The following is a 23,760-nucleotide window of genomic DNA, read 5'->3' on the forward strand; positions in this document are numbered from 1 at the left end:
GATATTCCAGGGCTCAATGCAGAACAAAGTGATAAGCGATTGCGTGATAAAGATTAGATTTTGTGTTTTGTTTTCGCGGTACGTATGTATTTTGAGAAAATAAACTAGTTGCAAGAAGCGCCTCTGTGGTGTACATCCTTCTTCAACAGGTCCTTTGTGTTTTTAGCGCTTTTAAGCCTCTACCACACACAAGCCTGACCCGAAAATCGACCCTTGCGCCATGGCTACTGCCTTCCCTGGCCAGTTCGGAAAGATTCGATGCCGTGGCTAGCGCGGGAGTGTGTTTACTTTCCGCCTTCCTACCTCCTCCTCCTCCTCCTCCTCCTCCTCCTCCTCCTCCTCCTCCTCCTCCTCCTCCTCCTCCTCCCCCCTCCCCCCTCCCCCCCCCCCCCGGCCCGCAGAAAAGGAAGGCTACTACTTGGTTCCTTGGAAAACGCGTTTCTGCGGAATGCACATCGGTTTCACTCTCTTCAGCGCATTTCTTGTCCCGTACTGTCATCGTTCGAAGGTGCACAGCGAGTGGCGGGGGCCCCTATTCTAGCGCAAATTATGCAAATTCACGTGCGCCAGAGCGCAAGTCTCACCTGAAGAATCTTGCACTTGAGAACAGGACACACGGCTTCGTCGAAAGGGATGCCATTGTCGACGAAAAAGCTCCGGACACAGGATTCGAAGAATTCTACGCCAACCACGCGGTGACCCCTATCGTAGAACCTGGTCGAGACAGCCGATGTAACACGTATTATATGGAATTAAAAATATGCGCTGCAAAACTGAGGAGAGGAGGAGACGAAGTCAGAACCCCGAGTTCAGACCAAGTGTTAGTTGCCTTTGCCTCCACTGCACTTGTCAAATGCGCACGAATGCGAGAGTCAAGCGCCGTACGCCGGCGTTCCGCGTTCTAACGCGTTCGACGAGTTCAGTGGAGACAAAGAAGCTAGCTTTCGGTCTACTCACTAATCAGTTTGACGGTGCCAGAACTTTTTTTCTCTAAACTTCAGCATCTTCAGATTGACTCTTTCCGAAAGACTATGCCCTGTTCGCAACTGTGGAATTCCTGCCCAATGGCGGACTAAAACCGCAACTTCGTCACACACTTATGCGTTTGGAAAGATTTGAAGCCATAAACACCCACAGAAAAGGGGGATGAGCGTAGTGACGTTCTCCTTTTAATGCTGTTTGATTGGTCCCTCAGTTCTTAATGCTTGGACGCGCTCTGGCGTTCACTATCTTAGGAATGACTTGCACGTTCCACAATGTCACTTTTTCCGCCATTGTGCAGTAGTCCCAATTTTCTAATGATCGTAACGTGACTTTGGAAGGGGGACTGTTGCGCTTTGTAGGAAATGGCACTGTACACCATTCGACGCTTACAAATCCCCAGCCTGCAGCATGGATCCTCACAGCCCAGCACGCGCGTGTTACACCCCGTTCACCCTGAAGCTGAGAGTACAGCCAATGTGAGGAGGCACGAGTAAAGTCTCCTAATGCTTCTTTTTACAAGTAACGACAACTAAACGAATCACAGCACATTCTGTAGAGAGAAAATGGCGTCTTTCATTTAACTCTTCTGCTGTGCGCCGTCATTCGCTTCCTAAAATCTGCACCGGCACGCGTTCGGCGCTTCAAAGAATGTCGCTACTTGTAGAAACCTGTTATCAAGGGGCTTTAGACACGAGAGCTCTAGGTCTCTGCTTTGAAGCGTTATTCCGCAGAACGAACGCTCGCGTTAGAAATTCTAGCTCGCGCTTGTAGCTTTGTCTGTAGTCTCAGCTTAAAAATCACTAAACAAGCAAAATTAAAAACAAAACAAAAACGATGTTAATGTTTTGCAATCTGGAAAGTTTACTTCTTTCTGCATATTTTTAACTGTCGCACTATTCTTAGAAAGTCATGTTGCGGGCTGAAAACAACTTGTTCTGAAAGCAAGAAGCCGGTGACCACGCCCCCTTATAGGATAAGCTCCCTGTTTATCTATAAATTAAACAGAAAGGTATTTCAACAGTATACATCTAAAAGCATGTCCGCAATATGCTACATCAACCCTTACAAAAGAAAATGTGTGCCGGTCTGTAGGCATCTTAACGATTTTTTAACATACCTGTCCACTTCCTATCTTATCGCCATTTTTCTACAAGGTTTCTACAGATTTCCTGTCAACAGGAGTCTACAGAGCACAGTCGTCAGAAATCTCACCAACTGTCTGTCGCCAACGGTCGTTAGACTTTGCGTCGCCATATTCCTAGATTTTCTACAGACCTGACTTGATAGACCATACACACTGAAAACATGACAAAATCGTTGATATGAGTCATAAGCAGGTTTCGTGTGTAGTAAGAAACGCTTTTACAACAGGCTTGAAGTGAGCTACATAGTCACAGGATTTTATTGTCACAAGATCCGGCCCTGATAAACATTTAAAAATAATCACATAGAGTACATATACATCAATAACACATGTGTTTCCAATCAAACATGCTGTAGGTTGCAGCCTCGACCACTGCGTGCCCTACTTTTAATATTTAATGTTTCTGTGCTTATTTGTCATTGTCGACGGAGGTGTCAACAAACATAAAGCCGCCGCTTACGCCGCCAACCGAAGTGACTTCTACTCTCAGTTTTACGAGAGTCTATCTCGCTATAAAGTCGTCTAATGGACTCGAATGAAGTCTCGAGAGGGCTGCTTCGACTGCCAGTGCACATGTCATCAGTGTAGGCAGAGCAACGACGTAGCAATCGCAACGCGAGAGCGTACTGCGCCACCATGTGGCCGGCCGCGCTCGCTGTGCGAAAATGTGAGCGTGGAACTCTCGAGCCCCGTTAGCTTTCTGAAGTTGGAAGAGGCTACATTGTCGTCGCGATTCCTTTGCCCTTCGAACGGTCGCGAAGCAGTTGCGCCCGGCGTCCTCTACGCAGCATCTTTCCGAAATTGTTAGCGCAGCATCGCGACCTTCCGTCAGCGAGCTTCGGCGACTCATCGTCTGCTGAAAGTCGGACGATGTGCTGTCCGTGGTGTCTTTTATGTGTTACTCTTTCGTAAAAAAAAAATTGAAGTTTTAAAACGCGTACCTAACAGTGTACAAATAATTCTTAATTTATTGATAACATATATATATATATATATATTTATTTATTTATTTATTTGTTAATATAATGTGAGTTACACGACGTAAAACATAGTGTCTTCAAACTAGAATCAAACTAGAAAGTAGTTTAGAATCACTCTTGGGCTAGACAACTTCTTTAGAAATTCAAAAGCTGGCCTTCAAAGAGCTGTCCTGTTCAATCGGTATTGACAGCAGGGTAGACGCTATGCGTGTTTTAGGCCAATCGTGTCTCCGGTTAGGGTCACGTGACTACAGTCTCGAAGCTGGTAATAAAGCAGAGCACGGAACCTGACTAAAAGCCCAAGGCCATGCATAACATCCACTGCTTTATCAACCTCGGGTACAAGTGACAAATCCTCCCGTTGTGTTCATTGTTGAGATGGCCCTGACGATTAGCCTTTGTAAGCGCAGCCCCCCGTTCTCTGCTGCTTCCTTTCTACTTCTTTCTTTTTCTCTCTCTAAGCTGAAGGCGTAGTAGACGGTGCGTATTCGCCGGACCAATGAGCCGTATACTTTTTATCGCTTGAATCCTCCCTCTGTGCGCGGGTAAAGGCAGAAGCGCGATCACGTGGTTTGACGGATGACGCATTAGCCTTTGACAAACCCGGAACTCCTGCGAAGACCGGACCTAGCTTCGCGGGTGATGCGGCCTGCGGGCCTGCTGTGGATTTCGCTTCTGTGGTAAATGTGGTTAATCTAGTTCTAGAGTTCCGATCACCAGCAGCGCATTTCGTCTTAGTGCCAAGTGCGATCTTCAACATGCGGATTGCCCAGACCAGAACCAACTATTCAAGTTGGTCCTGGCCCAGACCATGGATATTCTTTCGGCAGCGCCTACACACCGGTGATCTTCCTTTGTTGTGGGCATGAATCCCGGAGAAAAGCTCACCGGAGAAAAGCTCACCGGAGAAAAGCTCACCGGAGATAAGCTCACCGGAGAAAAGCTCACCGCAAAACCGGCGGATGCGGAGAAAAGCTCACCGATTTTTGTTTCTTTTTACATGGAGGCTGTTGGATCATGCGTAACATTTATCAATTTATTATAATTAAAATTCGCCAGCTTTGTAAAAAAGAAAATGTCGTTTTTTGTAATATTTGTTAAGGTTATTTGGTATATTGCTCCCAAATTAATAATTGCGGGCGTGTGTTTTCTGTGGCTTACTCTGTAGGCAACAAAAGCCCAACTAAAAACTTTATGAACTTAAAGAAGAGGAAAAAGTTCGAAAACAGAATAATGTCTGCCTAAAACGGATCAAAACTGCAAATGTCAAAATCCAAAGTGCATGCGCAACAACGTTGTGCCTGAAATTCTCTTTGAAGCTTTTGTTAACCTTTGAAAACAGGATAAAACAGTCAGTAGGATATTGAGGCTTCTTTCTTCCACGGACATGAACGTTTTCTAGCCGTTCGTGGTGGTGTTTTCACACGTTGCCTTTGTGTGATAGTGCCCTTTTACAGCGAACCATCCATGACCTTCAGAGGTGCACACTGGCACCGTTGTTACTCGTGACCTATATAAGTACTCTTCTGTAAGGTAGCGAATAGGGCGAGTTGGTAAACGCTATACATGATGAAAACCACTCAAACGACGACGACGAAGTGAAGATAACAAACACGACAGGACGAATCGGTTCTCGCAGCTAAAGTTTGGCTAGTGAAATGAACAGAAAGAAAACAGCGTAGCCGACACCGATTACATTAACAAACACATACTTATCTATTAGGCACTACACAATATTTGGAACTGAAACGGTTCCCACACCGCTATTCACGTTAGCTCGCAAAGGAAAAACCTCTTTATTTGACAAAACTATACCGACGGCACACTGCCAGTGGACAATAAATTGTTGTCTTTTTTTACCGGTGTACGATGTTCTGATTTTATATACTTGAAGCTTCATTAATATACAAACAGGGTGATTACTAATATCTGGTGAATTAGTAAATATGCCCAATGAACTTCAAGACTATTACAAAAAAGTGGTCATATTTTTAATCAAGTGACGATTGCGAATTATGTTAAATTACAACGTTTAACGCAAAATCCGCTAAGTTAAAAAAAAAAAAATCGGTGAGCTTTTCTCCGCATCCGCTCAAAGGCCGGTGAGCTTTTCTCCGGTGAGCTTATCTCCGGTGAGCTTTTCTCCGGTGAGCTTTTCTCCGCCGCCCTGTGGGCATACATGTGCCCACTAGCTTCGACGGTTCGACGGACCGAAGACACGACGGACCGCCTTCTCTTCCATGTGAGTGACAAGGAGAAGCCCTCCTGACCATTTGGGATCGGTATTCTTGCTACGCAATATACGTTTTGTCACTATCCGATGCGTTTGAACCGTGTCGAACTCTGTGCCAAGAATCTCAGACGAGTTCAACGTGTAATCCACAGCGATTGTCCCGAAAGGCACTGTACAGCGCTATTTGTAACTGCGTTTTCCGCCCTCAAGTCGAAAATTAAAAAGTTAATTAAAACATTTAAGTTAATTTGCTAATTGCCTAATTTCACATATTTTCTAGAGGCCGCCATGGCCATTAACACTTCCCCAGGGCTCAAATTACTCTATCTCAAGTTCCCTTTTTGAAAATTTGGTTCAACTAAAAAAAAACACCCTGTATACGTCCCTAGTGTAATATAGACTTGCTAATGGAGCAGCGATTTGAAGACATTTAACTTTTTCATTACCATGCAACGTCTAGGCTTCTATGAAAGCTGCACGCAGAAGTTGGTAGCTTGGCGTTGATTGGAGAGTTTGGCCGGGCCAGCTGTATTGATGGCGCAAGCTTACAAAGGTTACAGCCTCTATCGTCCATCATCCATGATCTCCCACCCTTTTTGCTTCCAACGTATCATGCCCGTTTTTCCTAATTATCGAGCAAGTGAGCCCGTGAATGGGGCATGTGCTCCCCAGTTGAGTAGTGTGGAGCTGCACAACTGGAGATTTTAATAGATGCTAACTTGTCATCTCTCTCTCTCTCTATTTTTCCAGGCCACATCTGTGCACTTTTCAAGGTCGATGCAGCAAAGATCAAGCACAGCCTATCAAGCATGCTGAGCAAGCTGGACAAGTACAACAAAACACTGCTCAACAACTGAGAATTAAAAAAAAACGAAAAATAAGAACATTTTGTCTGTTCTTTGAGTGTATAATGAAGCAAGTGCTCTGCACGCAGCATATGCATCGGTACACTTCATAACTGGTAACTAGCACTACACAAAGATAGAAACTGACCTATTTTCTGTAGATAATGGATAGAGTTGAGGGGATTTTCTGTAGAAAGTAGGCAGAAAATGGGTAGAAACTGCTATATTCTCCATAGTGAGATGATAGAAACTGTGGCCACTTGTCTGCAGCAATTCGTTAGAAACTCTCTAATTGGCGCTAGAAATGGGACAGGAGTGTTGCTAGAATGTCTGTATGTTTGCTGTACAGAGTCGCCACATTATCTGTTCACTGAAGTCTACACAAAACCTGTAGGAAGCAGCGGCCAATAATCTGTAGACAATGGTTAAAAAAGTGGATACATTCTCCCTAGGAAATCTATGCTCTCTAGCCACAATTATGTCTAGAAATTCTGTAGAAATTGGTTACATTTTTTGTAAGGGAATAAAATTACCTGGCAAATATTGCATAGCTTTTTTTAACCAAGGCAATCCCAAGTCACTGGGCACGTTTTTTCCACGTGTGTACTTTCAAGCGCCTGTGTTTTTGAACGATACAAATGGTGACATTGGACGCCGTTTTTTCATTCAAGGGGTGTAGCATCGCACGAGCCAATATTTGGAAGTCCTCATGATTGAACCCTGGGTGAAACACCGTCAAGTACTGGAAGAAGCTGACCGTACTCTAATATACTTTGCGGTCCAAGTAACACGACAGGTCGCAAAAGAGGCCCGGCAAGCAAGGCGAAAAGCACGAAAGCGAAGACATGACTTTAACAATGACCACTACGGTCACGGCTATATTAGGAATCACTCTGAGGGAGTTGGCACAAATAGAAATTTGTTATTCCTCTTTTTTTTTTCTTTCTTTAAATTAAACACAATTATCTTAAAACGTTTTTTTTTGTACATATATAACCATTACTTCCTTAACCTCCCATTATAGAGAGTCGATTTTTTATTCCTGCCACCTACATATGTGTTCAAAAATACTGAACAAGAATTTAAAAATAGGCACCTAACAATTTTTGTGTTACACGTTTTCTTAATACACCAAGAAATCTAAATAGCATGACCTGACTCCACGCGCATTGCCCACACGTGGTGTGGGCCATTGCGGACTTGTTTGATAAGGTGTATCCACATGACGGACCAAATTGCTGTTTTGGTCCGCGGGCCGCGCATCACGTGATCTTACGTCCCCGTTCTTTGAGGTCCGCCGGCGGTCCGCGGCCCGCGCTTCTGAGAAATGCCAAGCGCTTTCCTCGGCCGGACCTTGGCGGCGGACCGCGGCGTTTTTAGTATAATTGAAGCGCTAAGTCTGGCGACAAGCTGACTTTTGTTGTTTGGATTGGAACCCAAAGTCAAAGTCGTTCTCTTTCGGCGCCAACTGTTGAAGACGAAGACGAACCTTTTGTTGTGCGACGATGCAACTTTTTACTTCATCGCGCTCATGGAGCAATTCCCAGGTCTGTGGGACAATAGTCGCGACGACTACTCAAATAATCATCTAAAGATGTCCCCATGGCTTTTTCGGTTCACTTAAGTACCCCTCGTCCTCAATAGTCCACGCCAGGACCACCGCAGCGAAACGCCTCTTTCGTTCAACCTCCATCTTAGCTCCTTACAAATAGCCTCAAAGCAGCTCGCTGCATGCGTTTGGCGGGGTTGTGAGGTCCAGGGTTAGACCGGCCCGTTCGCTCTATCGTCTGCTCTTTTGGTCCGCCGTGTGGATGCTCATTGCAGCCGAGCGGCCCGCGGGCCGCGGATCACATGATCAATCGGTCCGCGGCCCGGTCCGTCGTGTGGATACACTATCCACACGAAGGGTATGCACACGAAGGAGAACTCCGCGGACGGATGTCGTGACGTCAACAAGCCGAGAAACTCCGTCCCCTGCTCCGCCGCGTGCACGTGCGGAGCTTTCGTGCTGACAGCACGAAGCCTCCGCGCCTCCGTCACGGAGGAGAACGGCACCGCGAAGCGTCAAAAAGGGATGACGTATGTCTCACGTGATGCGCGCTCCGCGGAGGAAAGTGGCGGATTTCTCCTTCGTGTGGATACCCCATAAACGGCGTGCATAGGTTTCAGTTTTTTGATTCACACTAACAATAGTTTAGGCGGTGTGAAAGGAATCTACTGAACGCTCACTGTCATCATGTGCTTCACCATAGAGGACAGAGATCTTTTGACACGGATGTAGTTCCACGTGCAGTGCCCGCACGTGGTGTGGGCAAACGCGGAGTTGTTTGTCAGCAGTGTTTCGGTCTATTGGCGGCAAGATGTATTGGTGCCGCCCTCCTATGGTCTCCTATCGGGACGTCATTACCTTGCAAAGAGCAAGTTCGAGGGTGTTTGTAACTTGCATGGTGGAAGCTTGAATTCATTGCGCTCTCAAAGCAACACTACCAACACCGTCAAAATTAGAGCCCTCATATTCTTCCTGCTATTTACGTCGATTAAAAATCCTTGGCCGACATCATAGTCAGCATTCGGCCAATCGCGGAAGGGCGACCACACCGACGCTTTCGATTACGCACGTCGCCAAGACACCAACACCCAGTTTACAAACAAGCCCGCATTTGCCCATACTAGGTGCGGCCAATGTGTGAGCGCAGAATCCTGATTCGCGTGAGATGAAGCGTCTGCGGAGTGCCGACAGCAGCATCGTCGCGGTGCCGTGACGCCAGAAAGTTGAGTTGTTGTGCAGAGCGAATGCTCATCAACCCAATATGTTTGCCTGCAGTGCACGCGTGCTTACATAGAAGGGCCTTTTTTCACTTTTTGGTGTGAGCTAAAGCGTTTCTAGCGAACTTGACATGCAGATTGGGCCAGTGATATATGTATACTACTAGCGACACGACAGCAAGGGCACAAAGGGCCGAGTCAGCAAAGGCCAAGTAGTACTCAAGTTGAAACCTGCACATGTGAGGACAAGATGACCCTAGACGGCAAGCTTCTTTTGTTCTGCTGGGACAGTACAAGGACCCTGCATTGAAGTGTGTCGCGGCGGGCCAGCGAGCAGCAGTTCGCTCTCGTAGATACTAATAACTGCCCTCACCATTTCAATTCGGGCGCCTTTCCGCACATTGGGATGAAGACCTGGGCGTCTTGTTTTCCCGCCAGTACGACATCTTGGTGCTCCTCCAGTAGTCTGCGTGAAAGGTTGGACGAGTGGTGCTGCGGTGTCGTATCTCGTGGCAGGCTACAGACAAGCCAACTGCATGCCTTGTTCAACAGCTTGTAAGGCAGGACGTTTAGTCAGATTGGTCGAACCTAAACTTAGCCGTCTAGTTAGAACCGTAGGGCCTTCAACAAACCTGTAGCGCGCGGCGTTAGCGACAGTGTGACATGGAGTGTCCCGATACTGTGTAGGTCTCAGCGTTAGGAGATTGTTTTCGGAGGTTTAGTGGGTCGTTTCGACGCAAACGGTTCGCTCCCGAACGATTTGCCGATGGCACTACGTATGCGCGCCGAAATTACACGGGAACTCGGAAACGCTCCGACGTAACCGTAACAATGTGCGTCTCGTGAACTTGCGTTAATTAGGAATAAAAGATTTAAAAAGCACGGAATGAGGTAGAGCATCGACCAGGCGGTGCAATGCAGACACGGTGGTGCAATAAAGAAGCTGATGAATCGTTTTGAAGCGAACATTTGTCTATGAACTATTCGCCTACACAACCGCGAATGCCGTCCGGGAAAAGACTCACCATCTTGCATTTGGCCTCCTCAAACCCGGGGCAGGGGGAGGAAGGGGGTGTCTTGCGGTTGTCATTACGAGGCCAAGAGTTCATTTAGTGTATTTCAATAAACACAAAGGACTGGTAAACTCTCACTTACAACGTAACAGTCATGTTACAAACTAAAACGAGAATGTGGTGTTAACATCCCTATTGGCAACGAGTGTGTGGAATCGGGCCAGAGTATAGAACTCCAATAGGCCCCTGATGGGGGTTACAAAGGTCGCGCTGCTTTAGGGGGGTGTGGAGCAACAAAAAGGCTTTACGGTTTAAGCTGCTTGGTTCAGCTCACCGATCGGCGGTGACATGCTGTGAAGCAAGCTATCTCGAGGAGAGGGACTACCTGCGTTAATTTTGGATAACAATTATTAACGTAAAACGTTTTTTGACTAGGTGCACGGCATTTCGTGAAGACCAGAAGTGTAGCCAGGACAAGTGGCTTTTTGAGAGAGGGGAGGGGGGAGAGGCCATCCCAGTAAAAAAGCGTTGGCGCCGCGCGGGAATCTAACCCAAACCATTCAGGTTATTAAGCGAGTGTCTCCCCATTTCGGTTGAAAGGTTACAAGGTGAAAATGTCGTTATACACAGAGTGATAGTCATGAGGTGAAAAGTTTAGAGTATTGCTTTCCTGAGCCACAGTCCAGCCGCACGTACTCACTCACGGTACATTCTATATACACAAACTACGTTTCTAAGCACGCAACAGTCTCGACTATTTTCAGATATTAAATATTTCAGTCTAGCACGCATCAAAAAGAGGAAACCATTCGGGAACTGGTGGATGAGCGTCGTAAACATTTCTTTCGAAATTTCTTTCAGAAAAGTGGATTTAGTGGTGCGTGATGTGTCCTAATTCCTGTTAAATAAACAAAATATCTCAAAAGGCTGTGGAGGCCTATCAGTATGATTAAATCGTATGGAACGTGTGTTTCGTTGGCGACGTGTAAAACAACGAATATTATCGTATGAATCAGGTGCGTACTTGGACCTCCTCTCCCCCCTCACCCTCATACAGCATTTTGTCATGGGCGCCCCCCCCCCCCCCCCCCCCCACCCGAAACAAAATCCTGGCTACGTGCCTGGTACGAATATTATGGTCGGCAATATCTATACCATTTTTAAGAGTTCGTTGGAGGACATCACAGAATAATTAGGCATCTGTGCAGAAGGTGCAGTCACCATTTCTCTGGAAGCGTTGATGTGTGCAACATGAAGAACTTGGAGATATGCACATTTGCTTTACGCGTTTTAAAACATCATGTCCTTCATAGTCACTCAACCATGTCCAATATAACAAAACCGGGAACAAACTTTCAATTAGGGATTGTGGTAGCAGTCTTCTTGGCTCTTCAGACAGAAACTCTAAAGAGATGCGAACTTTTAGAAAAATGAACTTCTACTATCACTTTCCAAACGCTCCAGAGTTTGTCTGGTCTAGGATTTGTTGTTGAAATAATCAAGAATGCAAGTGATGTGCTACCGTTCTTTGAACGAGTGTAAGCAAAAAAGGATGGGACAAATTCCTAAGAAGACAGCCGGGAAATGAGCTGGCGGACGAATAGATGCGCCAGGCCTAAGCCGCCAGCACCTAACGGTAGGAAATGTTATCGCACTTCATCCATTCCCAAGAGGAGCTCTAGGTAAAGGCCGTAAAAAATTTGTGAAAGGCTTGTATATTTGAACGGCCACAATGTAATACTTGTAATACATACATTAATGTAGATATTAAAAAATGTTACAAACTCCTGCTTTTGCGAAGATTGAAAGATATCGCGCTCACTATGCTCCTCATTTTCGCTTAATAGGAGCTACGACAGAATTACAACATAGGTTTTTAGATCGTGTATGATCCAGACAAACGCCAAGATATTTGCAGGGACAACAATTCCACGAAAGCCCAGCAAAGTGCCCTGGCATGGTTGCCCACGCACCAATTCCGATGCCATTAAATTTGTCAGTATTTAACCTCGCTCCAGTTACTTCTCAATACATCTCTGTTACATGAAGGCCTTACTGTCACAAGAAGGCGGTAGGCCTCCCGAGTAACGATGTGAAAGAAGGGGACTGCTGACCGAGCGATAGGGCCACGCTCTGGTGGAGAGTCTTACCAATGAAGAGAGACGGAGGCCTGTGTCAGATATATAAATGACGTTTAATTTGAAAGGGATAGGGTAGATAATTAGGCGCTATATAATATGCAAAAATCACGTAGACATCAAACGGCAGAAGCACAGGTACGCACAGTATAACAGTTACAATTTCCTGCTTGGGGTTGCCTAGACAGCACTAGAAAAATACTAAGTTTAAGAGAGTCCAAATGGTAAACAAAAATAGGAGAATAGGTGAGTGCAAAGAAAAAGTCTCATCTGGCGTAGAGGTGCTGGCGTCTCCCTGCGCGGTCCGTCCGAGGTGGAGAAATTCCGGCGGGTGGCTTGGCACACCGTGGGCGCGGCTCACTGGCCCCGCACGAACACTTTTTGCGGTCGCACACTCACTGGAAGCTTCGTCCAGTGCCTGGCGTGGGGCCGTCGACAGGGTCTCGCCGCATCCCTCGACGTCGCGATGCGTCCGTCCGCCTAAGAGTTCTCTCTCGCACTGTCAGTCCTGGCGACCCCGCGGTTCCCGCACTTTCTTTGTTCCCACGGTAGGTTGTTGCCCCCTCGGTTTGACCCCTGACCCTAAAGCAGGGTTCTTCTAAACACTAAGACCCGCCAGGCAATTCGAGCGCTGACGAAAAACACATTCAAACAGCCAGCCGCCAGCTCGCCTCGTAAATCTGGGGCTGCAGAGACCTGTGTACCCCCCAAAACCACTCTAGGTTGTGTATACCAAGAAACACCGAACATGCGGTCGCTTCAACGAAGCGCTTCCTGCGTAACCTGACACGCGCCTGGCCGCGAGCTCATCCGCCGAAGGCGGTCGTTTACTTCCCTGGCCATTATTCTTCCGCAGACGTCATCACGACCCCCGTCGGTTTCTGGAACAGCCGTTTTCTGTGACACTTACTCCTCACTTTTCTTATTCTAACATAACAACGCTACGTCATCCGCGTATGCTGGTAGTTCTACCTGTGTGATGCAAAAGCTATAGGCCTTTTCTTTTTATTAGTAGCCTGACCAGAAGATAGAGGGCACTGACGCACTCGCCACCATTAGGCTGCTTCAATTTGGTTGGTTTCAGTTTCAACATGTGCGCGGCCGTGTTGCTGATTTATGTCGTTTCTACTTAATTTTGAAATACGAATGTGTCTTTTGTAGCACAAGACTAATTAAACAGTGTTACTAAGCCACTTTGAGAACCACGAAATTATTTTGAACCAAAATTACGTGCGTTTTTACGAACACAATTGAGGTATCTGATTATGTTCATCATTTTTTCGGCCATGATCGGCGGCAAAACGTCTGAGCTGATGCACAAGGATTATTTCCATCATCTACTCCTGTATGCGATGACATAAGTTTGCATAAAAATAAACCAATGAATAGACAAATATGGGAATGCATACTAAAGAAGCAGTTTGACAGTCTCATTTGGTGATTCGAAATGAACAGATGAACTCGCAAGTTATGTTTGGTTTTTGTTAACTACTCGGACTAGAAAAAAATCTTAAATCATGAGGCAGAGAATCTATAACAAACATTTTTATAACTCTTTTAATGGGTTTGAGAAATGTTTAAACTGTCCGACCTAGGCCGAATAGAAATTTTTTTAATTATTGGCCCTTCTAAAGCACGTTTTAGCAGTATTTCACAATATTGACATTAAAAAATAAAAAAAAAATTTATATGGATATTTGCTTACAACGTACTCAAGACATACGATAATTGACAGGCCTGTTACATTAAAATCTGACATTTGTCTCCCGTACAATTTGCCAAATAAAATAAAAGGGCACAAGACAAGTGACCTCGGCAAGTTTAGCTGAAGTCTAAGGTCATGGCGTCACTTCATGGACCGGTGTAAACAATTATTTATCTGTTTGAACAAATGCGCTTTGCAGATTTTAGTGTACCAGCCACAAAAAGTAAATTTCTATCCGCCATCAGCAACTCTGCTCTCGGATGATTTTCGTGCAGACAAACTTTTTTCGGCTTTATACATTGCGAACCCCATACGTCTGTGACAGTTTCTCGAGCAAGAAATCCCATACCTCGTGTTGAAATAAGTTTTAAATTGAGCTGGTTATGTTAAGAAAGAAATGACATCACCTAAAAGACCGCAAAAATAGGATCGAGCAATGTTATAGTTTCTTCAAATTAGAAAATAAACCGATCAATTTACTGTGTATATTTCAAAAACTATTGAAAACGTCAAGTAAATGTTGCTGACATATCTTTAACAATTATATTGCCTGATGGTGACGTACCAATATTGCTAGCATCAGATAAAATGCAAGTTAAACGCTCAATGCCTACCTTCTCAACGAGTTCCCCTATATAATCAAATGTAACTGTTTTCGATGTGATTCTTATTGGGTATATTCCGCTGCTATTAGTAAGCAAACCTGGGTTCTCAGAAATAATTGGCCTTTCAACCCTCGTGCTGTCTTAGTCATCGACATACTCAATCTGCATCAGTGCTAACGCTGACTCCGGTGCCTCATATTCACAAGTATCTGGTACGCCGACGCTAAAAAATATTAAAAATGTGCTACAACACTAACTGCAGAAGTTGTGCACATAAGGATGTAATGTAATTAGGTATTAAATATAAGTACCAAATTATGAAGTACGGCAAGGAAACAAGGTGAAACCCGACGCAAATTACGAATACAACGCATCCGTCAAGGTGCAGAGGTGAGAGCAGAGAGGCGGATTGAAGAACCACGTAACGTGGCGCCACGTTACGTGGTTTCAAGATGGCGGCGCCCATGCAACGAAGAATGAAAAGGTCTACAGCCATGAGTATCATCATTGGTAATAAAACGAAAGCAAAGAGGTTCAAGGTATAAATGAAAAATAAGTGGTGAAAGTGGGCTGCCCTGCCTAAGTGAAGATTTGATAAGGATGGATTCTGAAAGGGAATTGTTTACAATAAGTCTCGTCCTGAGATTTTTATAACAAAGCCAGTTGACTCTACTATTATGGTCCCTACGTTTGCATGAGGAAGTAGCTTGAGTAAGAAAGAATGACTTACCCAATAAAACGCTTTCGACAAGTCAAGTGTACCCACTTGATCTTGTCCATCGGACACTGAGTCAATCACAAGTCTTGCTACGTGTATGTTCGTTTCAATGTTTCGTTCTCGTATACCACACGTTTGATCTTCTCCGATTATAATATGTATTAAGGTGTAAGTGCTCGTTTAAAGCTTTTGTGAATATTTTGTAGTTCACACTACAAAGTGGTATCTATAAGCTTTAACCTTTCTTAAAGCTAACGTGTTTTCTGTTTTAGGAATTAGTACATTGTGACCAACTCTGGGAGAGTCATTTTGTATTTTGACGTCTGAGGGGTTGTCAGTCTGCTTTCTGGGCTGGCCAGGGGGCTGGCGTGTAGCCCTCTACTTGCATCGGGGTAGAGTAAGGCTTCTTCTGGCAAAGTAGGTTCCGGCGGGAGTGGCTGAGGTGTAGGACCTGGATGCTAAATCATCATGTGAATGTCTCCCCTCGGTTCAACAACCTAATTTGGATTTACCAGGTATTCTGTGGTTCAGTCTACTGTTGTTCCAATCCTCAGCCTGGCGGCGTAGGTGAGGACGCAGTCAGTTAGGCTTTGAACGTACTTTTGGCACTGTGCGCAACCTCGGAGTCCAACAGTGACGGAGGATAATCTCCACCCGGTTGCATCATAGGCACAAAGGACGACGACTGAGGAGCAGTAGCAAGCTCTGACACCCAGATATGTAATTTTTCTACCGCTTATATTGTCCCGGAGCGTCAGTTGCATCTCTCTGTTGAGGGTATCCATGGCTTCCATTCATTCGTATTTCCATTTTTTTTTTACCTAGAATGCACGGTATCGAATGGTTCTAGTGCTTCTACTAATCTCCAGTTTTCTAAGTGTAAGTTTGAGCTTCACTTCTTTTGACTCCGGAACAATGACGAGGCATTTTTGGTCTTTGATCTTTAGCTCTTCGCAGGCGATGAGCTCGGTTTTCGCGTGCGAAGTCGCGCATACAACCATCCAGACGTGAGACATTTAGCATTGTCCCATGTCGATTATGTCCTTTCAGCCATTGATTCCACTGAGGGCATCTCGAAAGTCCGGAGCACGGTAAAGTCGAGCAGCGAGATCTCCATGCAGAAAAAGAACGAGGTTACACGTGGCATTAGCACTCGGTAGTCATCCATCAGAGTGACGGTAGTAGCAGCAACAGCAGGAGACGTAGTACCCCGGCCCGTGGCCCATTTTTCTGGTGCGGAGAACATAAAAACGCAGCAGTTCTGTACGGCGTCTTCTTTCTCCTTGTCACGACACGTCGCTGTGAGTTGAGGTGCCATCTGGCGGTAAAGTTTCGCAGGCATACACTCTGCGTCCGGCAGATAGCAAGCACGTTGACGCCCTGTCACTCGGTTGAACGTGGAACATTTTTATTGTGTTCGTCAGACTCAGAATGGCTTACTTAATAATAAAACGGTTGACTGAACATAGACTGTCGTACATCCTACACGGCCACGGCGCGGTCTTGGTCTCGAACGAGCAGCTCGAGCATGAGCTCGCGCGTGCCATCTTCAGCATGCTTGGCTAAACACCATATTCACCCACACTTAATTGTAAAGTTCAACCCAGGTCCCAGTTCAAGTACCTGGTGAATAACGATGAGTAGGAAGGTGTACTCTTGTGGAGTAGCGATGCACAGGTGCTACCGGAGTCTGCTGCTCTGTATTGTTTATATCATGAAGGTCAGGCGATTAACCTGTGGCCGAGCTCCCGGGCAGTGGTCTCACCTCGCCTGATGGCTCCGAAGGCCGAGGCAGCTCTTCAAAACCTTCTTCCTCAGAAGACAATCGGACACCGTTGTCATGATCAACGGGATGGCGGATGTGATTTTGATGCCGCAGCAAGACGACAGCGCCATGGTCCTGCTGAACTCGCAGCTTATACAACACTGGACCACTCCTAGACATGATAGTACCTTTAGCCACTTATACCCTGGCCGGCACTTCTACAGAAGGTTCAAGGTTGATGACCTTGAACTCCCTTGCACGGCATTTCTGCAACGCCAGACTGAACTGCCGCTTGGTCACAGTTTTCCTTATATGGTTTAACTGCGTCCAATCTGATATAGAGGCGCCTCCCCAATGGTAACACTGTTGGTGACTCTTTAGTTCTGGAATACGGAAAGTGACTTTAAAAAAATTTAGCCAAGATTTTGTGCATGGACTTTGTGCATGGACCTTAAGCAACGCAGTCTTGAGGGTTTAAACGAATCTTTCTGTCAAGCCATTGCTACTTGGGTAGGGTGACCACCCGTCCCGCGACTCGCGGGACTGTCCCGCATTGAGGGCTCGTGTCCGGCGTCCCGCAAGAAATTCCCAACTCTTCAAAATGTCCCGCATTTCATTCTGTAGTAAAATTCACTCTGCAACTCATGGCGCTGCCGAACAACGGGGCACGGGGAAGCGTGGAGGTCGCTGGTAATCGTGTGAATCGGAACTGTACGCCATTTTCTATCAAACCATTGCGGGAAGCGACCGTCGTCCTTGCAGGAGAAGCCGACGTGCATGCTCCATTGTGTCTCTCCCCTTGGTGGCAAAATATTCTAAGAAAAATTGCTCGCCAAAGTTTCAACATAAAATATTGTAATTATTTTTATATCGTTCTGTCAGTTCGACAGAGTTGCTGTGGATCTTTGTTTTAGTGAACACAGCCACACAAGGCAGAAACCCTGCAAATCGCAACGGTCGAAAAAGAACATAATGTTAAAACTTTTTGTACGACAATGCTGATAAAAGTAGGCGTTGAAGGAAACAATACCCCGAAAGAGATTTACTATTTCTTATTTCCATTTGAAAAATTGATTTCTGCTACAGTCGATTTGTATGTTTTCAACTTCGACACATTTTATAACACATTTGGCATACAAAATACGTCACTCGTAGCAAAACTTAATTAAGCTTAATTGCTGCAATACGATTACCAGGTGTATAAACAGCAGAGGATAATAAATGTGCTAACAGAACCTCGGTTCGCCGTGTGTGTGTTAATAAATCCCCCCCCCCCCCCCCCAAACTTCCAGTGTCCCGCATTTCGCTAGCAGAAAGGTGGTCACCCTATACTTGGGTGGTAAGGTGTTGTTAATACATGGACGTGCTCCGACACTCTTCATGAACTGCTTAAACTCTTCAAATGTGAAGAGCGTTCCGTTGTCAGAGACGAGTACGTCTGGCGCTCTAAAACGTGCAAACAATTCTTGCAGTTTTTCAATCGTACTGTAAGATGTAGTCGCTTGCAGCACAAAAACCTAAGGCCACTTGGAGTGAGCGTCTACCACAACCGAAAACATGGCTCTCTTGAACGGTCCAGAGTATTCGATAAGGACGATCGCTGCCAAGGTTCAGTGGGCCACGACCAAGGATGCACTGGTGCCTGAGTCGGTAGTTTACGCTGCTGTTGGCACTGTTCGCACGCCCTGACGTAAGCTTCAATAACCTTGTCCAGTGACAGCCACCAAAAGTAACTTCTGGCCTGTTCTTTGCCGCGTACAACACCTGGGTGTTCTTCGTAGATTTTTTCCAGCAAGAGACTCCGTAATTTTACCGGCACCACGACTCTCAGTCGCAAAATAAGACAGCCTTGGTGTGCCGAAAGCTCTGTACTATATGTCACAGAAACTGCTTCAGCGACCGGTCCAGTACGTACGAGGGCCAACCTTTCAGACACATACTCAAACACTAAACTCAAAAGAGGGGCCTTGGCAACCTCTCTTGCGATGTCTCGACTGCTGACTGGCAAGGAGAGCAGTCGTAGAAAACAAAAAGACTCATCTTCCGTGGTTTCCCCTTCCATTGCGTTCAACGGAAGCCGAAAAAAAAAAACAGTCTGCTTCTGCATTTTCAGCTGATCGCCTGAACATCAAAGAGTAGTTATAGGCAGCAAGTGTCACTGCCCATCACTGCAGTCGAGGTGCAGCCAGTGTACGAATTCCCGTTTTCGGTCCAAAAATAGTTTGAAGAGCTTTCTGGCCTGTCATAAAATTGAATATGCGGCCATACAGGTAAAAGTTGAACTTCTTTATTCAAAAAAAGCAAAGCTATGGCTTCTTTCTCTAGTTGACTGCACCCATTTTCTGCCGAAGTAGAGTACGAGATGCATACGCCACTGGCCGAACAGTTCTACATCTGAAAGGTAAGACAAGACGGCACCCACACCGTATGACGATGGTGCCTTTGGGTCCTAGTGCGCAAGCATCCTTGATAAGGCTAGCAGCTCTTTGAATTTCCGGAATGCCTCTTCACACTTCTGATTCGAGGACTACTGTATGCATTGCCGCAGTACCTTGTGGAGGGGCGATTCACCATGGCTAGTTGCGGAACAAACTTGCCAAAGTCGTTCACAGCTCCCAAGAGTGATCTCGGTTACTGTACACCTCTATGTACTGTTGTATTCACAATGGCAGCCATATTCTCATCATTTCTACTGATCCCTTCAGGGCCTATCACATGTCCCAGATACTGAAGCTGGTCTTGGAAAAAGGCACAATTCTCTCGCTTGAGGCGAACTTTACGTTTGGTGAACCTCTTGAACACTTGCTCCAAGATTCGCAGAGGCTCCTCTTGAGTCTCGCCAGTGATTAACACGTCGTACAAGCAGCACGTCACTCCAGGAATTCCTTTAAGCATGCTGGCCATTGTTCTTTGAGTGATGGCAGGTGCCGACCTGATTCTGAAGGGCAAACGATTAATTAGGTACAAACCCTTATGCGTCGTTATTGTCAGCAACCTCCGTGACTCTTCGTTCATTACAAGTTCTTAGTACGCTCGTTGAGGTCAATTTTATAAAATCTTTGACCACCAGCCAGCACCAAAAAAACGCATCTACTTTAGGCAGTAGGTAGCGATCAACGTCTAACACTGGGTTAAGAGTGGTGCTATAATCACCACACAACCGTAAGGTACCATCTTTTTTGGGCACGGGAACAAATGGCGTCGCAAACTCGCTGTGCGTTGTTGGTGTGATTACACCTAGAAACTCTAAAGTTTACTTTTTTTTCCCCATAGCTGCAACAAGCACGAAAGGCACACTTCTAGCTGTTAGGAACCTAGGTCGGCTTTTTTCTTTAAGGTGCAGCCTTGCCTCTTCTACAAGGATGTTTCGCAGTTCATCCTTAAAAAACTTTCTTACTTTCTTATAGTTGTGTAAACTTTCCTGTAACTTTTCCACTGGAATTGTGTGCGGTCCTTGCTTACCTTTCTGAAACTGGTTGATACCCACAACTTGGCCCCTGTCTAACCGCAGCTGTTGTAGCCATTCTCGTCCTAGTAGTGGTGCCGCCTGGTTCAGCACATACAGTGGCAGAATCATTGTCTGATCCTTGTGGAACACCTCAACGTCGACGACACCGCATGGCATTACGACTTCGCCGGTGTACGTTCGAAAAGTAAGTGAAGCCTCTCTCAGTTTCTTTGTTGCCAACTTCTCAAAATACGGCTTCCTTGAGATCAGACACCGCTGCTCCCTTGATAAAAAGGAAAGCTGAAACACTTGGTAAAAAAAACAACAACTAGTTAGAGATATATTCTGGCGTATTTTTATCACGTGAATTTGAATATCACGTTCGTTTGCCAAGGAGATGTAACTAAACGTGAGAAAACACGAAAAACCTCCGACCAGCCGTGACGTCATACTAGGACCTTTAGGCCGATAAGCACGTGTCGCTCGTGTGGGCAGCGCGTGCAACTGCAAGCTTGCCAGGTATATTCGCACGCACCGACGTCTCTTTCTGACCTTTCTGAAAATAGCGAGATTCAGCGTGCACACCTTTGATAGGCGCTGGAGATGTACGAGAGCGGAGATTCCGAAACTCATAATATGACGTCATGCCCCGGGAACAAGGGGCTTAAGCGGTACTTTAAAAATTAATTTCTGCAGCCTTCGTGCATTAAATTGCATCATACTATTGATGTTCGTGATCCTGGAGGCCAAATGAGGAAAATTCAAGTGCTATTCCTCAAATAGAGAACCGCTTCAGTTTCCCTTTGACGGAGACTTCTGAACCCACGTGGTTTCATCGTGAAGGGATGGACTTCTGTAGACCTTACGTTCTTGACATCATCGCCTCCTTTTTTTCTTCTTCCCCACTGTGAGCTACTTGAGCGTTTTCTTTTTGCTTCGCGGCTTTCCTTTTCCTCGCGACGAGTGACAGACACGTTGAATGTAACCGACCTTCTGGCACTGAAAACAGACCGCCTTGCTCTGAGGACACGCGCTATCCATGTGCCTAGTAAATTCATACCGATAACAAGTTCCTCATCGCATTTAAGGTTCCTCTTTGTGCTGTAACTTGTGGACGCTTACTCTGTCGGTATGCATGTTGTTAGTGGTGGTACCCTGTATCTCGGAGGCACTTTTTATTGCAGCGTTAAACGCTGCTGCCCGTTCAACCGCTTTCTGGAAAGTGGGTGTCTTATCTTCGGCTAAGAGCGTTCGTTGAATATTGCCACGCGCGTCGGCGAGCGAGCGCGTGCGTGGCCGAGTGGTGGCTGCGCTTGACCGTCGTGCGGAATGTGTAGGTTCGATTCCAGTCAGCAGACTGTCCTTTTATTTATTCTTTCAACTTGGCGTTCTCGTAAGTTTGAGAACATTCTCGTCCGATGAAGTTCCGAATGTTAAACGCGCCGGAGGTTCTACGCTCAATGTTCCAGAAACCCACGAGGGTACATAAAAAACTCCGCATGGCGAGCGGTATCAGTTTTGCCCCAGCGTTCGACTCTGCTGTCACGCCGACTTCGACGGCCGCGACGCTCTGCTGTTACCTTCTGTTTCCTTTTTATTTTTGGGCACAAGTTTGCTTACGTTTCAGTTTCCCCAGGTATTCTTTGTTTCTTCGCCTGTTCATTCGTGGCAATATCGACATGACATAATCCGTAGACAAAACGGTCACGCAGGGACTTATCCAAAAATAAGCCAAACTTGCTCGTTTCCGCCGCAAGCTTCTGCAATGCAGAGACCAGGGTATTGAACCAAACCCGAAACTTGAACCGAAAACCGGAAAAAAACGTTATTTTTGTGCGAACCGGAGTTGAACCGGAACGAAATTAATTTTTTCGCTCCGGAGGGAAACCGATATGTTTTCCATGCGGTTTTCGGTTCATACGCGTAGTCAGGTCGTGTGAAAAGTGCGTGGCGAAAAACGCAGTAACATAAAATGTAAACAAAAAACGCAAAAGAAGAAAATTATTTTCGCGCAAACCGGAGTTGAACGTGACCGAAATAATTATTTTTTCGTTTACGGGCAAAACTGATAAATTATTTTTGCGGTGTTTCGTTCATTTGGGAAGTCAAAAAGCGAGCAAAGTAGGTAGCGGAAAGCTTTGTAAAGTTCCATTATCAGGTTCTCTCATAACGGTCAAGTTCGTCATCGAAAAACCGCATGTTTTCGTTGAAGCTCGACTGCGCGTCGCGACTCGACCGCCCCCTGCTTGGAATCAACGTGCAGTATGCTGAACAGGGAAGGTTGATGTTCCAGCCATTGACCGTTAGCATGCACGTAGCCAGGATTTTGTTTCGAAGGAGGGGGCCGCCCATGACAAAATGCTGTAAGAGGGGGAGGAGGGAGAGGAGGCCACAGCAAAATGAAAGATTTCGGGGGGGGGGGGGGGGGGGGCAGGCCCCATGAGCCCCCCTCCTCCCCCCCCCCCCCCCCTGGCAACGTGCCTCACCATAAGAGAACTCTTTGAAAGGCACACGGGGCAACCTATGAGGCCAGAGGTGATAGATGCACTCTCTCTCTTCAATCTCAACATCAGCCAGGTATACAGCGTCACTACAGACAACGGTGCCAACATGGTGAGAGCTGTGCGTCTCCTGGGTGAAATGAACAAGGAATGTTCCGACTCCGTAAAAAGGGCCGGCTACAGTTACCCTGAAGTTGAGTCGCACGCTCTGCAATCTCTAGAATCCTGAGAGCGGACGCTCTGATGATTCTGGCTTGCTATAAGGGATGAGGTGCGCCGCTCATACACTGCATCTGGCAATTAGTGACGCCTTGAAAGGCTCGGGCTGCGGGCACATTATTGAAGAAAGCCATGCGCTTGTTAAGGGACTACGTGTACAATCTGTTAAGTCCTCGATCAGAAAGCTAGGGTTGAAGAAACCAGTGCTTGATTGTCCAACGCGGTGGGTGTCCACGCTGCATATGCTCACCAGGCTACCTGAACTAAGAGGCTTCACTAGATGGTTCGTCTCAAAAGAAGAGAGCTCCAGGTGGACTGAAGATGTATGGGCGGAAGTCGAAATGCTCGCAGTATCGCTTCTCCCGGCAGAAGTGGTGACAAAGACATTGCAGAAGGAACAGCTCACTGTTGTAGATTTCTATGGAGCATGGCTGGGATGTTTCATGGACACTTCCAAAATATCATCGCCATTAGCAAAGGCATTGGTTCAGTCAATGAAAAAGAGGGAGCGATCGACAACTTCTTGACACGGATGTCTTCTGTGCAACAGTGTATGTGAATCCCCGCTACCGCCTTCTTCGCACCCCTGAGCAGAAGTACCGGGCCACGTTGCATTTGACAAAGACAAAGAGCCAGATAACAGCTTTGCAATGCGAGCAAGATTCTACCCTTTCTTTTGAAACGTCGGCGGCTTCA

General features: G+C 46.2%; 1 protein-coding gene across 1 annotated transcript in view; it reads right to left on the bottom strand.

Moving 5' to 3' along the window:
- LOC115317370 (thiopurine S-methyltransferase) overlaps nucleotides 1-23,760 on the bottom strand; it is a 173,130-nt gene that overhangs the window by 143,370 nt on the left and 6,000 nt on the right. The window contains exons 2-3 of the mRNA XM_042292426.1: nucleotides 9,326-9,418; nucleotides 585-714 (exon numbers count right to left, since the gene is read on the bottom strand). Of these exons, the coding sequence (XP_042148360.1) occupies nucleotides 585-714; nucleotides 9,326-9,418 (223 nt within the window). The remainder of the gene's footprint in view (nucleotides 1-584; nucleotides 715-9,325; nucleotides 9,419-23,760) is intronic.

Source organism: Ixodes scapularis, unplaced genomic scaffold, assembly GCF_016920785.2.
Source record: "Ixodes scapularis isolate PalLabHiFi unplaced genomic scaffold, ASM1692078v2 PGA_scaffold3__209_contigs__length_174095766, whole genome shotgun sequence".
Classification (NCBI taxonomy): Eukaryota; Metazoa; Arthropoda; class Arachnida; order Ixodida; family Ixodidae; genus Ixodes; species Ixodes scapularis.